Here is a 15,356-nt window from a genome sequence, read left to right as displayed (position 1 = left end):
CTCGCTGTTTAAATCTTTTGCCTATCTTTTTATCGTATAACATACAGATGTTACAAAGAAAAGATGGTTACGTCCTTAGCGTGTCTATAATGTAGTCATGCATGTTAATGACTTCAACTCTGCCAAGACATTAGTTTTCCAGACTGATTCAGGCAAACCATTCCATGCTCAATTAGCACTAAAAGAAACAGAATATTTGGACTAATTGCCATATCCATTTTCAAAATGTAGTTGAAACACTCAGAAAATAAATACCGGTACTGCTTATTGTTTTTTTTTTACAATACTTATACAACTCACTCCATCTGGTACAAATTTTGAGCAAATTATTTCTCCCTCCTTTCTGGAGTCGAATTATAACTTTGCACAATTATTCACTGTTCCTAAAAAAAAATGTATTTAAAATCAACTAAATAGAGGTAATTAATTTTGCTTAATATCAATAAAGGATAATCTTTGTATTTTATTGCTTGGTCATTTAAACAAGTAACTTTCTTAAGCTAATTCATGGTGGTAAAGCGCTTTGCTTCTGAACCAAGTGAAATCTTGGTGAAGAATGGAATTTTTAAGATGCCCATGAGTTCACCCAACTCTAAAGGATACCTGACAATAGTTTGGGGTAAGTAATGTTAGTTGGTCATTTTGCTGGTCACATGACCTTTACATCATCTGCCCTATAGATCACAAGGTCTGAAATGGGTACTTTTTTTCTTTATTCAGTTTGCCTACATGTCATTGTTGATAATCCCTGCACAGAAATTATGGGACCTAGACCTAGCTTTACTGTCAAAGTCTGGAATTCAAACATTGATATAGACATTGTATGCTGGGATTTGATACAATTTATTGTTCATCTGTAGTCTAGGTCTCAAATGTGTATGGTGGGTTTTAATGAATATTCAATTAATTATACCTTCTTGACATGTGTGTGATGGCAAAAAATCATAACTTGACATTAACATGACATTGCCTCTGTCCTGCTTATTGCACCTTTGCTAATAACCTTATTTCTCCTTATAGAAAAATAGCGAATAATTAAAGTTTTATCCTGTTCTTGATAATTCAAACCAAATAAAGCAAATTTTCAGTTTTTACCATTGTATTTGCTTAATAAGCTAGCAGGTTTGTGGCAATTCACCAATCCATAAACATGCTGCTATCAATAGGTTTCTAACATTGCACTGTGTGTGCACAAGGTGAATATGGTACCTTATGTATAAGCATCCAGTGGCCTTGACTGATGGGATGTAGTGAGAAGACTATGACACCTCTCCTATCTCCCCTTTCTTTCAGTCATGCTCACTGCTATATTCACACTGTTGTAACTCCTATCACTTGTAATATCAATATTTTCTAAGTTCTTAACTAATTGGCATTGCCAAGTTCTTCAATATAAAATCCTTCCAGTAACAGTACCTCTTACATTTTTTTTCTTTCTAATTCCTTTTCTAAAGCCTTTCATGTCTGTGCACTACAGTTCCCATCTCATTTGTCAACCAGTGATGGGAGGGGGTAACTGGGAAGAGGTTTCTGTGCTTCCTTTAGGCACTCAAACACGAGTATATAAGTGGAGATTTGAATTCAAGCCCCCTTGTTAGGTGGCTCAGCCTCACATCCCCAAAAACAAAAAAAAACTTTGCTTATGATTTTACTGTTGCAAAGAAATAAAATTTTTTCTACTTTCAAAAAATGTCAAAGATAAAATAACCTAGCATTTGAGGACTTCACTAGCTCTTGAAGTAACTGTACAAAATCAGTTATTTTAAAACTCCATATTCCCCGAGACATGACATTAAGCGGATTCCACTGTGTAATGTTAATGATGACACTAAAGTTATTACATTTATTAACCAGGAATGGTAAAAGTGTATAATGCTGATGCAGCTGTCTCTTAGAATCACAAAAGTTTATTCAATAAAAGTGGACATGACTGATACATCAACTGACAAATCTCTTGGAGTACTTTTTTTTTTTACATGAAAAAAAAAAACACAATAATAATATAAAACAAACAGCACAACAGCTCAGTGACACCTCATCATAGTATAAAAAAAAAAAGGAACAATGGAAACGGTACTACATAAATACATACAAGCCCTAAATGACATGTACACTCAAAAAATGTACAAGTTGGCAGCATTGGGAGGCCCTACCAATACAATAGTGTATGATTTCACCTTAGTGGTATTGGGTTCACAAATATTTATTTTTAAACTTTTCATGTCAATTAGGGGGGATTAAAACATGCACAAATCTTGGCAGATATGTTCAAACTTTTCATATATAATTTAAATATACTTTTTAAAAAAAAGCAAAAAAAAAAACAAAAAAACATACATCTGATTTCTGGCGTACAGACAAACTCAACATAAAATATGCTGCCAGTAACTCTCCGACAGCTCAAGTTTTATGCTTTTTAAAAAGAAACTAGAACCATATGTACATTATATTCAGCAAGTTAAATAAGGAATCGTGTCAAACATGTAACAAGTAGAACCAGACATCAATGTTTGGCTGGACAGAACACACCTCTCTTGATTGCCTACATGACAGCAACAATCACACACCGTCTCCAAACAATCGAGCGCACTTCTTGTCTCAAACCAAATCGAGCACACTTCTTTGTCAGGAAAACATTTCACCCCTTGACCCAGTCACACCTGGCTGATCAGAGAGGAAGCTAGGAAATGTCTGTCATTACAAATAGAAACAAAAAGAAAACAAATACTCACACACACACAAAAATAAATGATTTGCATTATGCCTTGGACATTTGTGTACAAGTCTAGACCATCAATGAAGATCTGTAACACATCAGTTTCATCAATGAACATCTGAAAGAACATGATGATATGGGAGGACTTTTTTTTTTTCATGACATAATTTTTTTTTTTGTTATGAGTAAGTGGGACTGGGATCTCCACAGGAAATAATTTGTTATATTAAACACTTGTAATATATTACAATAATCAAACAGTAGTATCTTCTATTTGTCCAGATTTTTATACATTTGTTATCATCATTAAGGAAACAACTCAGAAGCCAAAAAAAAGCACATAGTTTTAAGACAATCAATCACTGTACAAAATGACAAAAGATATTAAAATCCAACTTGAAAAAAAAAAATTTATATTAAGAGAAAGCGAATCATGTTACGATTTTATATCCATCTATAATATAACAGACGACTTTATATTCATCTACACTAGAGAACATTTTCTGTTAGGAATCAAAGAGACATTATGGCCCCAGTAGCAATACACAGATAGTGCGCATTGCTCTTCAGAGTCTAAAGATCACCTTAAGTCATAACTACACAAGTGAGATAGAACAAATGATGAGTATAGTATCCAGTGATGTGTACCACAGTTAACTAGTGAGGTTAGCTTTGGTTCGCATGCCCCCACCCCCACCCCACTCTCCCCTTCCAAGCCTCTTTATACACAATGATAATTTAGTTTATACACAAGGTAACAGCAATCAGTTCACAATCACATCAACAGTAAATAGATCATGGCAGTTTGGGGTTGGGAAGGGAGTAGGGTGAAGGTGAAGCAGAGAGCTGTATTTTCACCTGACAAAATGAGTTGAAGCAATAATGTACTGCTCTCTACATTTCTCTTGGTCATATTTTCAAACAGGACGTCAAAGGTAAGTAAAAAAAAAAAAAAAAAAAAATTAACAGAACTGAATTCATGACCCAAACATAAGTATATTACAAGGCAGTTACTGGATGAATGTCTGAGAGTGTAGGGTGTTACACTTAAAAGACTCCTAATAGCAAAAAGAAAACTGCTCTAGTGACTGAGTACAAAACAACATAAGAACTATGTTTGTAGCTAGTCAGACATCTTTGAGCAAATAGAAAGGGACAAACATCAGAGGATGGTTTTCAACTTTGTCCAGGGTCCACCAATATGTAAACAGTTTCAATGTTATCCTGTCCAAAAAAAAACAAAAAAACTTCACAGTTTTGAAATGAAGCGTCTATTCCATTTATTTTTAACACACATTTTTAAAAAATCCTTTTGAAGGTTCCAAGTCTATACAAGGACAGCATAATATCTCATGATATCAGTTGAACACAGAGTAAAAAATGATTTCATGTCTATGTTGGGGTTATACAACAAGTTTGGATAAACAAGTTTTTTTCCAATTCAGAAGATGTCACTTTTGAATGTCTATGCTGTTTGGATTATAGCCAAACCTGAACAAACTCGCACTATATATATATATATATATAGCTATAGGGAAGACTCACACAAAGTCAGTGAGAAAGTGACCAAAGTCTCAGGTTGTGAGTTTTCAGATCATAGTTTCATTTGTTGAACGTTTTTACTGTCTCATTTTGGCAATATTGCTGTCCTCTAACATTAGAGAGCTGCCATCCTGTCAAGAAAACTGAGAGCATTCATAGAGTACTTCAGATAATGTGTTAGAGACACTCTGGTCAAGTATCTGGGACATGACCAGGTTCAGAAGACGACTCTGCTGCTGAACAAACATTTTGCGATTATCAGGAACACGGGCCATGTGCAGTAAGATGGAAGCAGCACGGCGTAGCATGTCCAGCGAGGTCCCCATCACTTCTGGATTGCTTTGTAGTACCTCCAGCCCCTGTTGGTTAGCTATAGCCAATGCGTTTTGCTCTGCTGTTTCTAAAAAGTCAACTAATAAAGAAACACATGGGTGCTGCAGCGCCACAGCACGGGCTGCACTAGACTCGCCTGGCACCAGTAATGACAGCAGCACAATTGAAAATTCTCTTGTTATCTGATGATTGCGATCAGCAAGCAGCTTTACTAAAACATTAAAAAGTTCTAAGATTCTCTTGACCGGAGGAGTTGCCAACAGCAAGTCAACATTTGTTTCATGAATGCACAGTTTACACAAAGCTTCTAGAACTAGTCTTTGTGGGGATAGATAAGATCCTGGGGACAATGTGGGCAGTGGATCTCTGGCTACAGATGCAGGACAAATCACCCAGTGGAGTAGACCTTCTAGTAGAGGGAAGCAAACCTGCTCTGAGAAATTGCCTAACAGGAGATGTCCACAAATGTTGGCCAAGATGACCAGGGTATTTTCACGAAGCTGGTCTAAATAGTCCCACCACCAGTGTTCGTCGTCATACACCCTGGGTGGTTCCTCACGCTCCTCCTCCTCTTCATCCCCACTGGGGAGCTTCCTAGGAGGTGGCCTTTCTGGGTGACTGTGGTGTAATAGCAGGAGGCGCCCAAGTACTCGCATGATGCCTGGATGTTTGCAGATACGAGCTTCATTCCCGGGCACGCACGACAAAGACCGTAGGATGTTAGAAATACAGACACACCGTCGCCCTAGCTCATCCCTACTCTCTGGCGTGACACACAAAGGAGGATCATCTCTCTGGAAAGCCTCATCTTCAATGTGCTCATCCTCTTTCAACATCTCTGTGACAATACTGGCAGACAATTCCTCCGTCTCAGAAACATAGCTTTCACTGAAGTATATACTAGAGTTGGCAACTTTTTTATGATTCTCCTCCATCACACTATCCTCTTCCATTTTCTCTTCTTTGACACAACTTTCTTTAATTTCCTCTTTGACTTCATGGATGGTGCTGGTATTTATGACAGCACTAGAGTCTGCTTCCATGCTTATGCTATTGGCACTAGTGTTCATGGTGCTATTCATTGGATCTGAATTTTTCTCCACTGAAGCCTCGTCATCTTCTGCATCCATACACTCAGCTGTCAGTACAGGTGGAGAGCTATTGCTAAATGTGTCCATTTCTTTATCTTCAGGTTTTTCTGGGTTTGTAGTGTCTGAGGATTTTGTCTCATCTGAATTTGATAGTGTATCTTTATTTATTACTGCTGTTACCGCATTGGCTTTGGAATCACTTTCATTTTCAACTTTCTCTTGGCCGTCTGTTTTACCCTCTTTGCTTTCATCTGTTTTATTGTTGGCCTTTTCATCCTTTCTAAGTTCTCCAGCAAGAGTTGGACCTGGAGTGACAGTCTCAGCGGGTTCAACTTTGACTGGCACTCTGTCACTTTCACTAGTCTCCCCATTGCAAAGCTTCGAACTATCTGACACAAACTCAGGTTTATTCAGCTCACTCTCCAGCAAGGGGTCACGTTTATTTGTTGAGGTTTCTGTCATCTTAACAGCAGCAGGACTAGAGCTTCCTTCTTTTTCCACTTTCTCACTCAAAGTATTATGCATTTGCTCTGTAAGCTTTGTGTCAATGACCAGACTGCCATTGTTATTACTTTCATTCACAACAGCCACGCTGTCAAGCTTGGCTTCACTAATGTCACTATTGCAATTTTTAGATTTTTTCTGCTCCCCAGTTCTAGGTTCAGTGTTGAGTTGGCCAGTCTCCTCATTCAGACATCTCTTTCTTCTGAATTTCCCAGAGAGAAAACTGTTAGATTTGCCACTCTCTAAGTGTGTGAGAATATGGTCAGTAATGTCACCACAGCCGTTCACCCAGTGGTCAGGTTTGGTTTTGAAGTCGCTGTACACATCCCAATCTTTAGATTCTATGACTGATGTGTCAGTGGGATTGCTGTCAATTTTAACTGGTAACCCCTTGCGAGATACCATGGTGTAATTGGTACCAGACAGTCGAAACATTTTCAGATCCTCCTTGCTATCCATTTCAGTCTCCTGCGAGTCTGCGTCAACCAATTGCTTTAATTTCTGTTTGAAGGAGTGCTTAGGTTTTTTTGTCTGACCTTCCTCCAAGTCTTGAAACTCATCAAATATCTGCATCAAGCAGTGGCGGAAGTGTTCGGTAAGAACTTCCAGCAATCCAGGTAATGTGTTCAAACTGAAGTAGCCATAAGTGGTGTCGTCAAATAATAGAACATTTAAAGTATCCAAAGCCCATGTACTTTCAGCCAACAGTCCAGACTTGAGAGCCAACATTAGGCGCCAAGCTTCAAAAGGAGCTGGAAAATTAGAAAAATTTGACATTTTTAAATATTACATATAAATTTAGTTTCACTTTTAATAAATACAAGATTTGCATTTAGAAGACATATATGAGATGTGTTTATATTACCTAGATCTTTATGGGTGAGCTTCTTTCTTTTAGTAGTGGATATACTGATGCCTTCCACACAATCACTTGGAAATACTAGCTCCTTTTTTGGCATTGGTGCCATTGACATTCCAGCATAGGCTGGCTGTAAAATAAAATAGTTCAATAAATGATTATATACATTCATTACCTTCAAATATCTTTCAATTTGACTTATTTGATAGTTCCTACATAAATATATATATATTTACAGGCATCTTTTGCTGTACTTGGTAAGTTCGTGGTTGTACATCCCTACTTTGAGGGGAATTCCTATGGCTCACGGGACGACCATACGGACCCATTGGTGGCGTGGAGGGAGGTGCAGGGGGCATATAACCAGGTCCTGGTTGTGGCATTCTGGATCTCTGCATTGGTGACCATGGAGCTCCATCACGAACTAAAACAAAATAAAATCAAAGAATGTGCATATAATAAACTATTGGTATAATATAGTACATTAATGGCAGTTTATAATAGAAACAATGGTCAATGGTACTCAAAATAATATGTTTGCTAACTTTACAAACCATAAAAAGCAGTCTCACAAAACCAAGAAAAAAAAAATAAATGAGCTAAGTAACAAGTGAAAGGGTCTACTGAGATTGTATTTGTTCTGATGTATTAAAAAAAAAAGAGCCAGAACTAACAATCACTATTGTAGAACTGATTAGTTGCCCCTTTTTTTAATGTGTTTTTTCAAGCTTATGATCCAGCCATGTTAATATTTGATACTGGTTACAATTAGGTCTAGAATGTTTGAACTCAAGTACATGAAAATAATACAAAGTATGTAGGGATGCCATTATTAATATGACTTGTCTTCCAGTTTAAAGAGGAGTGCTATATAGCTGTTCAATGGTTTCTCTATACGCTTGTTCTTAAGCAATAAATTTTTTAACTGTCACATGCATAGTTGTAAGAGATCTCCAGCCATCTCTTTCAGAAGCCATATACTGCCAGATATTCTTTCCTCTATGCCAGTTAAGGCAAGATGTCATCTGAGTTGGTCTTTAAACATTTCCAGCATCAAAGAAGATTGACACTTTGGCATATGGTTGTCAACACTAAGGGATAGGTGCCCTAATACAATATGCAGTGCCTCTACACTGACACACAACCAGTATTCACCATCCTATGCTCAGTGACAAGAGACATTTTTATCAGTAGCATGAAGATGAAGACATTATGAAAATATTGTCTGATTGAAGTGGAGTTATTCTACATCAAGATGAATTGGTTGAAAACTATTAACATTAAATGTGTGAACTTATGGCAAGGTCTGCTTTAATAATTACTGACAACTTGTGAGCACATAGAAGTGCAAACAAAACTGCGAAAGCAAAGACAGCCCACAAATGCTGCACAAATCAAGCTGTTTTACACATCTTTATTATAAAATGGGTATCCAAGTTTAAGCATATAAAAAGTACTGGTCATTAGAGAGAGTGAACTGAGTGGCTTGTTAAATGGAAAATCTCAATGAGTCAATAACATTTGAATTCAAGTTATACCAATCTGCTTCTGGTATAAAATCATAAGCATGATAACAGACAGCTGGTGTGGAAACAATACAAAAGGAAACCCTAACTTTTGGGCATTAAATCAGTGCGCTACTGATAACATTTTGATGATGTATTTGGACAAAGTTGGGGCTCCCGTGCCTCATTGTACTGGACTTTTATCGTGGCTAAATGAAGACTAAATTACTCTGAACACATTTATTCTTATCTGTAACAAGTAACATTACGCTGAAACAAAACTTTAGCTTGTTCCACAATCAAACAGAGAAAATGTTACCCTCATGAACTCAAAAGGCAAATGAAAACTTAAAAAAAAAAAACTTAAAAAGAATGTTTTGATAATTGATTTTTAAAAATGTGCTGCTACAGGCTGGAGTGATAAAAGATGTGTTAGATGCCACTAGGGGAGAAGCTGAAGGTGGGAACTTTTAAAGTCACAATTCTATCACCTGCTCATAAATCAATGAGTAATGTCAACAAGATTTGACCAGCAGGATTGTTCACTTTCCCCTACACTACAGTCTGTACTAATCAAGAGCCTGGAATCTACCTCCCCGGCCTACAAGTCTTAAGGGAATCTTGCCTTTCATCTTAAAACTGCCCTTCTATGGACTAATAGAGTGCCTTCAAAAGAAGTGTGAACTGCAACCAGTAATACAAGCTGTCACATTACACATAATACATTTTCTTTTAGTCTACTATTACTTCCATTGTTTTAGTTTTGCAATCAACCTATTTACTTTTATACTTTCCCTGAAAAATGTAATATTTTCTTTAATATTTAATTTATTAGGAGTTTTTTTTTTATGTATATTGCTGAATAAAAAAGGAGTTATGCTCTTTTCTTATGGACAAGGGCCTTTTAGGCTAACTAAAGGGCTAATATAATTTTATTAATATTTATATATATTTTTTTATTGTTAAATAATTATATTTATGATGGTAACAAATTTTATTATTAATATACTACATGTACTCCAAATTTGATGTCTAGAGCATAATCTAATGGCACAATTCACATTTTTAGAAATAAACAAAGGAAAATAATAGAAAAAGTATTTTGGAGACTTGTTCTGGTCACTTGTAGAAAAACATTATTGAGATTTAGATGTCAAACTGCTAGGAAGTCTTCCTACAAATTAGCCTCTTACATCTGTTTAAGGCAAAAGCCAATTGAGAAGATGATTTTAGTAGCATCATCCTATTTATTGTAGATTAAAAGTAATAGGCAAAAAAAGGTTTATCTATTTCATTTTTTTTTATTTCAATTTTTTTATTGAGGAGCTGTGATTAAAACAGGAGACTTACAGACTAATCTACAACTAGGTCTACCACTAACAGAAGTTAAAGATTAAAGCTACGCCATAGATAATTACAATGCCGAAAGATAGTAATGCGAGTTAATATTAAGTTAATGTTAGTTTACGGCCATGTCTGTGTAACTCCCACATCACGTTGTACACAAACAGGCAAGTCAAGCACACAAATAGCACACGGTAGTTGTGGAAGAACAAATTCTGGCAACTAAATCTTCTTTGAAAATAACGTTTCTATGTACGTACATGTAATATGCTAAGTCTATATAACCTAAAGTGCAGCCTATGGGAAGACCACAAAAAAGCTGATGCACTTTACAAGCATGCATTTCATATTTATTTTTTATTGCAATCATTTAACAAATTCCTAAACATTTCATGTGTCTATATGTTTGTGGGGGAAGTGTGTTAGAGAAGACTGCATATGTACCCATACTAATGAATCTCCTTCATACTACATACTGGTAAAACTTGTACTTGCATGCTATAAAATATTAACACATGAACAAAAGGGTTTAATAGAAGAAAAAAAAAGTAGCCATTGCATCTATTTTGATGCACAATGCAGATAATGGTGAAACTGGATTTTTAACAGCTGTTTTTACTTTGCGCATCTTAACCATGAAAAACAGATGAACAGAAATAATTTCCTAAGGGGCCGCTAATATACATCTAAAAAAAAGTAGGTTTCTTTTTATTCTATAAGCTCACTTCAAAATTTAAACAAGCAAAAAAAAAAAAGGTAATTTTGATTTCTTTTTTGTTGAATAAAAAATATATTTGTTTTGATTTAGATGATTTTAGTTAAGTCTATTATATCAATTAGTCTGGTTGCAAGTAACAAAGAGCTTTTCAAAAGAAGCAAAATAATCCAAGTTAAATATTATAGATCTCTACACGTCTCAGATTTGACTATAATATTATACATCTCTACTCGTCTTAGATTAGACTATAATATTATATATCTCTACTCTTGTCTTGACTACAATCTATTGCTTTATTGGCAAGAATTGAGATAGATGCTCTAAACTGGACTAGAGCTATTAAGATGAAAGCAAAGAAGACAATAATTTTAAAAAAAAAAAAAAAAGCAAAATAAGACAGTTTTTTATTTTTTTTAATTACATTTTTTATTTTGGCTACACCAGAACAAAAAGTGGGCCTATTCCACTAAATCAACATGTTTAATACAATACTACTGCATGGTTACCGTAGTTTGCTATCTGCTACAGCACAAAAGCCACAGAGAGAGGAAAAAGAGAAGATGATCATGAAATAATAGCCATTACTTAAACCCCAAATAGTGAACAATATAGCATTAATACACTACTTCATTTTGAAGCCCTACTGTCTAGCCCGTTGGCTCACCTCTAATGTATGTGCCATAAATTCTGAACTACTATGTTCCCATCACTAGAAGAGAACAAGTCACCTTCTCTTTATCCAGATAGAAAACAGAAAAGTGTGTTTTGTACTAACAGTCAAACAAAGCAAATAACATACCATCTGGTGAAGGAGCCTGTCTATCTGTTGGCCCTGTACCATATGGCATGTGATTACCCAGGTTTGAATTGCTCCAGTCTGTATACTGGTTAGGGCCTAAGCAATTAAATAATACCAATAAGTCACTTTTCTAAGTCTACTAACACAAGAAAATAATTTTCTTTCTAAACCACGAAAAAAAAAATTTAAATATAGCATAAAACTATTATATTTAAAACTTGTGTTGTTTTTCTAATTAGAACATTAGATTACCTGATTCATCTGGGAAACGTTTATTAGGTGTTCCATACATGTTTCCAGGTCCAGGAGGTGGCCTTGGTCCATTGAAAGGAACCCCTGGTGTTTGAGAGTAGCCAGAAAACTGTGGACCTGGGTAACCTGGCTGACCTTGATATGGAGGACCTTGTGGAGGGAACTGGGCATCACCAGGCTGAGGAGGTCTCATGCCCATGGGCTGGGCAGGCCCTGGAAAGCGAGACCCTGAATACATTGATGTGTTATTTTCTCCAGGTTGTTGTGGAGGCTGTTGAGACGGGGCCATTCCTGAAGAGGATCCTGGAGGCCTTTGAATATTTGGACTAGATTGATCAAACCTGGATAAGAGAAATATTAAAATGACCACCATGACTTGTTACCAAATTGCAACAAATATCTTAGCGAGTTTTATGTCACCAAGTTTCCCTTCAAAAACAAAAGGTCAGTTGAGGACAGAGGGAGCTTATAGATTTGTGTGGCCTATAGTATTAGGTACGCAGTATACTAGATCAAGCCGAGAGGACAGGAAAGAGCTGGGAGGCCATTAAAATACTGGCAAGAGACCATGGCATGTTTTTACTGAGGCCCTATGTTCCATGAGGAACTCAAAGGAAAAATGATGATAGTATTAGGTAACTTTACTCTTCTAACAGAGCCCTCAAAAGTTCCTATCTCTAGCAGGATTCAATTGCAGAATGTTTCTGTTGTATAGCAAGTCCCCTACAACTTGGACCAATAAAAAAAAAAACATTAACTTCTAAAACTGAGATTGCTTTATTAATAATTATTGGAAATGTGTTATGATAACATGAGTGTTTCTCAAATAAAAAAAAACAACAAAAAGATACATTTAGCTTACCTATCAGGTCTTTCAAATGACTGACCAAAACCAAACTGACCCCCTGTAGATGTTGGTGGAATATTTGGCTGATTGCCTGAGGGGGGAAATCCTCCTAACTGTTGTTCTGGACCACCATAGCCACTTGATGCTGGAACAGGCCTATTAGCTGTACTGGTGTTGGTGGTATTACCCATAGTGCTCTGCTGCATTCCTGGGAAGGAGGAGGGCATGGGTGTTGAAGTTGGTAGGGTTTGGGGAGGGGGTGTCATCTGAGGGGGCATTCCTCGCTGCTGCATGTAACCAGAATCATCAGAAAATGGATCTTGAGCACTTATACTATTAGTTGCCACGCTGTGTGGAGGAATCGGCGGGGCTCCTGTGGTGCTGGTCGGAGGCATGGGCCCACCACTTTGTGTCATCATTGGGCCTCCGTAGCCAGACGGTCCACCTGACATCATCTGATTTCCCATCATGTTGCTTACTCCACTTGCATTGGGAGGAATCATCCCCTGCTGTCCATGCATCATACCTGGTCCTGGTCCACCCATCATTCCAGAGGGACCCATCTGAGGACCACACATCATGCCGCTGTGTGAGCTCTGCTGCCCTCCCATCATGTTATTGTTAGGCATCATCATATTAGAGCCACTCATGTGAGGGTTTGGCATGCCTGCCTCAGGATTTTGCATGTAAGGTGGGGGCATGTTAGGTGGATAGGAAGATTCCATTTGATTATTAGGAACACTAGAAGGGTGGAATGCATCATTTGAATTGGAACCTGTGAATATAAAATATTATAATATTATAACATTCTATTTAATAATCATGTTGAATAATAATTATACTTCAATAAAAATGTTCACTAAACTGAGTTACACTTCTCACAGGGAAAGCATACCTGGAGAAATGGGACGTTTACTTTTCTGCTCGCGTTTGTGGGCTAACTGCGCCTCCATTTGTGCCAAAATGGGTGCTGGGTTAATACCACCTCTGTCAAATTTGCATTCATAGTTGAACAAATACTTGATATAGTTTTTCTTTAATGTGAAAGCTGCACTAGCTGATGTGCCAATATTTACAACAGTGCAGATATCTCTCCATTTTTTGCTTCTTGTAACCTGGTGGGGAAAAAAAAAGAAGCACAAATTTCAGTTTGGTGATCTATTCTTTTGGTATGCTTTTTGAAATAATACTTTTACATTACAATTTCATGTAATAAATTTGTATGGTTATTACAACCAAAAAAAAGGTTCCTTACACTTTAGTTTCAATTAAATCAAGTTTATTTACTTACGAGTTAAACACCACTGGAAATGCAGAAAAATATTTATGCACATCTGAATGCTATCACAAAGATTTAGCTAAATACAATTATACCTATAATTTCTTTAATAAGCAGAACTGTCATAAATTGGCATTAGCTCTAAATTCCTAATGGCAGTTCTATGTACACCATTCAACTCACTTCTTCAAAACCACCTTTTTCTTTAACACAGAAATAGAGTTTATACAGATCTAGTGGAGTCTTGGATATCACTGGCAAGGTTGTCACTGGATGGCCACTTTCTTCCAGGAAGCTGAGGATCCTTTCTAAAAACATACGTCTGTCTGGCTCTGGTCCCAGCTCATACAACTTGGACAAGTCTGATGAGGACTTCTGTGGGTTTAGGAAATGAAAACATAGACAATAATTATACAAGTCAATGTTCCAGGCCATAAGTATATTACAAAGTTGCATTGATATAACTACAATATTACATTGACTAAATGTCATGTAAATGAATTATGCACATTAAAAGTCTTTCTGTTTATTTATTTAAAAAGGTTTGCTGATTATTTAGAAAAACAACTTTAAAATAATTCAGTTTTACTTTTAAGAAATATTTTAGCATTTGATTTTGATTTTGTATACTGGTATTTGGATAACATTTTGTGTTCCACATAGCACTAGTCTACATCTAAAGCTAGTTTAGTAAGTCAGTAAGATAAATTAGAACAACCAGAATATATATGTATATATATCCAATAGAATAGTACACATGCAATTTATACAGCATTCGCCACTTAACTGTGTTTCTATCAACTATTTAGTACCATATTTTATTATATAGTACAGTTAGATGAAGTTTGCTTTTTTTTTATATTTGTCTACACATATAAATAGCGTGTTATTTCTAATTTATGTATAAAGTATTATATAAATCATACAAAGTCTAAAGTAAGTTACAGTGGGGAAACATTGAAGCGGGGGTTGAGCAGAGAATGGACGTGAAGTCAATTGGTATGACTCCATGTTGAGCTAAACATACAATGTTTTTTTCTCCAAGTACAATCAAGAAAAGAAGTTCTCAAACTATCAATTACTCAACAGAATAGTCAAAATAAGCACTTCTTAGGCCAGTTTTGAAAACATCTTAGATGTAAATATAAAAGGACGTCCCCCTAGCTGATTAATAAATTTGAGATAATTACAATTAAATATTTAAATAAATATAAAAATGCTTAGATTAAGTGATTCAAAATAAACATAAAAGAAAACTGGCAAACAAACTAGAAAAAAAAAATGTTTTTCAAAAAAAAAAAAAACAATAAGCAAAGAAAACTTGTTGGCATGCAGTGATAATTTAAGATTTTCCTTGTCAACAGAAATTGATCACAACCATCAATGGTCCAGTACTGTCATTATCATTGCAGTAAGGAAAATAGAAATCAAAAGTAAACAGCCTTATCTCTCAGTGGATAGAATACATGCACATAATAAGCCGTCACTGAACTCTTGGTTCATATGATACTGTGGAACAACAGTTCTTACATTTTCATACACTTTTCTGAATTTGTTGTGTAACGTT

The 15,356-nt window shown here is 36.1% G+C and overlaps 1 protein-coding gene across 6 annotated transcripts in view; it reads right to left on the bottom strand.

Moving 5' to 3' along the window:
- Positions 1 to 1,887: 1,887 nt before the first annotated feature.
- Positions 1,888 to 15,356, bottom strand: part of LOC106077828 (trithorax group protein osa-like) — a 41,198-nt gene continuing 27,729 nt past the window's right edge. For 5 of the 6 annotated variants that reach the window (XM_056031699.1, XM_013238537.2, XM_056031700.1 and 2 more), the window contains 8 exons: positions 13,973 to 14,164; positions 13,406 to 13,625; positions 12,526 to 13,285; positions 11,664 to 12,004; positions 11,412 to 11,507; positions 7,282 to 7,469; positions 7,052 to 7,175; positions 1,888 to 6,938 (listed from right to left, as the gene is read on the bottom strand). In XM_056031699.1, coding sequence (XP_055887674.1) covers positions 4,393 to 6,938; positions 7,052 to 7,175; positions 7,282 to 7,469; positions 11,412 to 11,507; positions 11,664 to 12,004; positions 12,526 to 13,285; positions 13,406 to 13,625; positions 13,973 to 14,164 — 4,467 coding nt within the window. In that variant the 3' untranslated portion in view covers positions 1,888 to 4,392. The remainder of the gene's footprint in view (positions 6,939 to 7,051; positions 7,176 to 7,281; positions 7,470 to 11,411; positions 11,508 to 11,663; positions 12,005 to 12,525; positions 13,286 to 13,405; positions 13,626 to 13,972; positions 14,165 to 15,356) is intronic. The other variant, XM_056031701.1, reaches the window with a different exon arrangement.

Source organism: Biomphalaria glabrata, chromosome 6 (genome assembly GCF_947242115.1).
Source record: "Biomphalaria glabrata chromosome 6, xgBioGlab47.1, whole genome shotgun sequence".
NCBI lineage: Eukaryota > Metazoa > Mollusca > Gastropoda > Planorbidae > Biomphalaria > Biomphalaria glabrata.
Note: the sequence above shows the minus strand (reverse complement) of the source record. Positions and strands in the feature narration are given on the sequence as shown.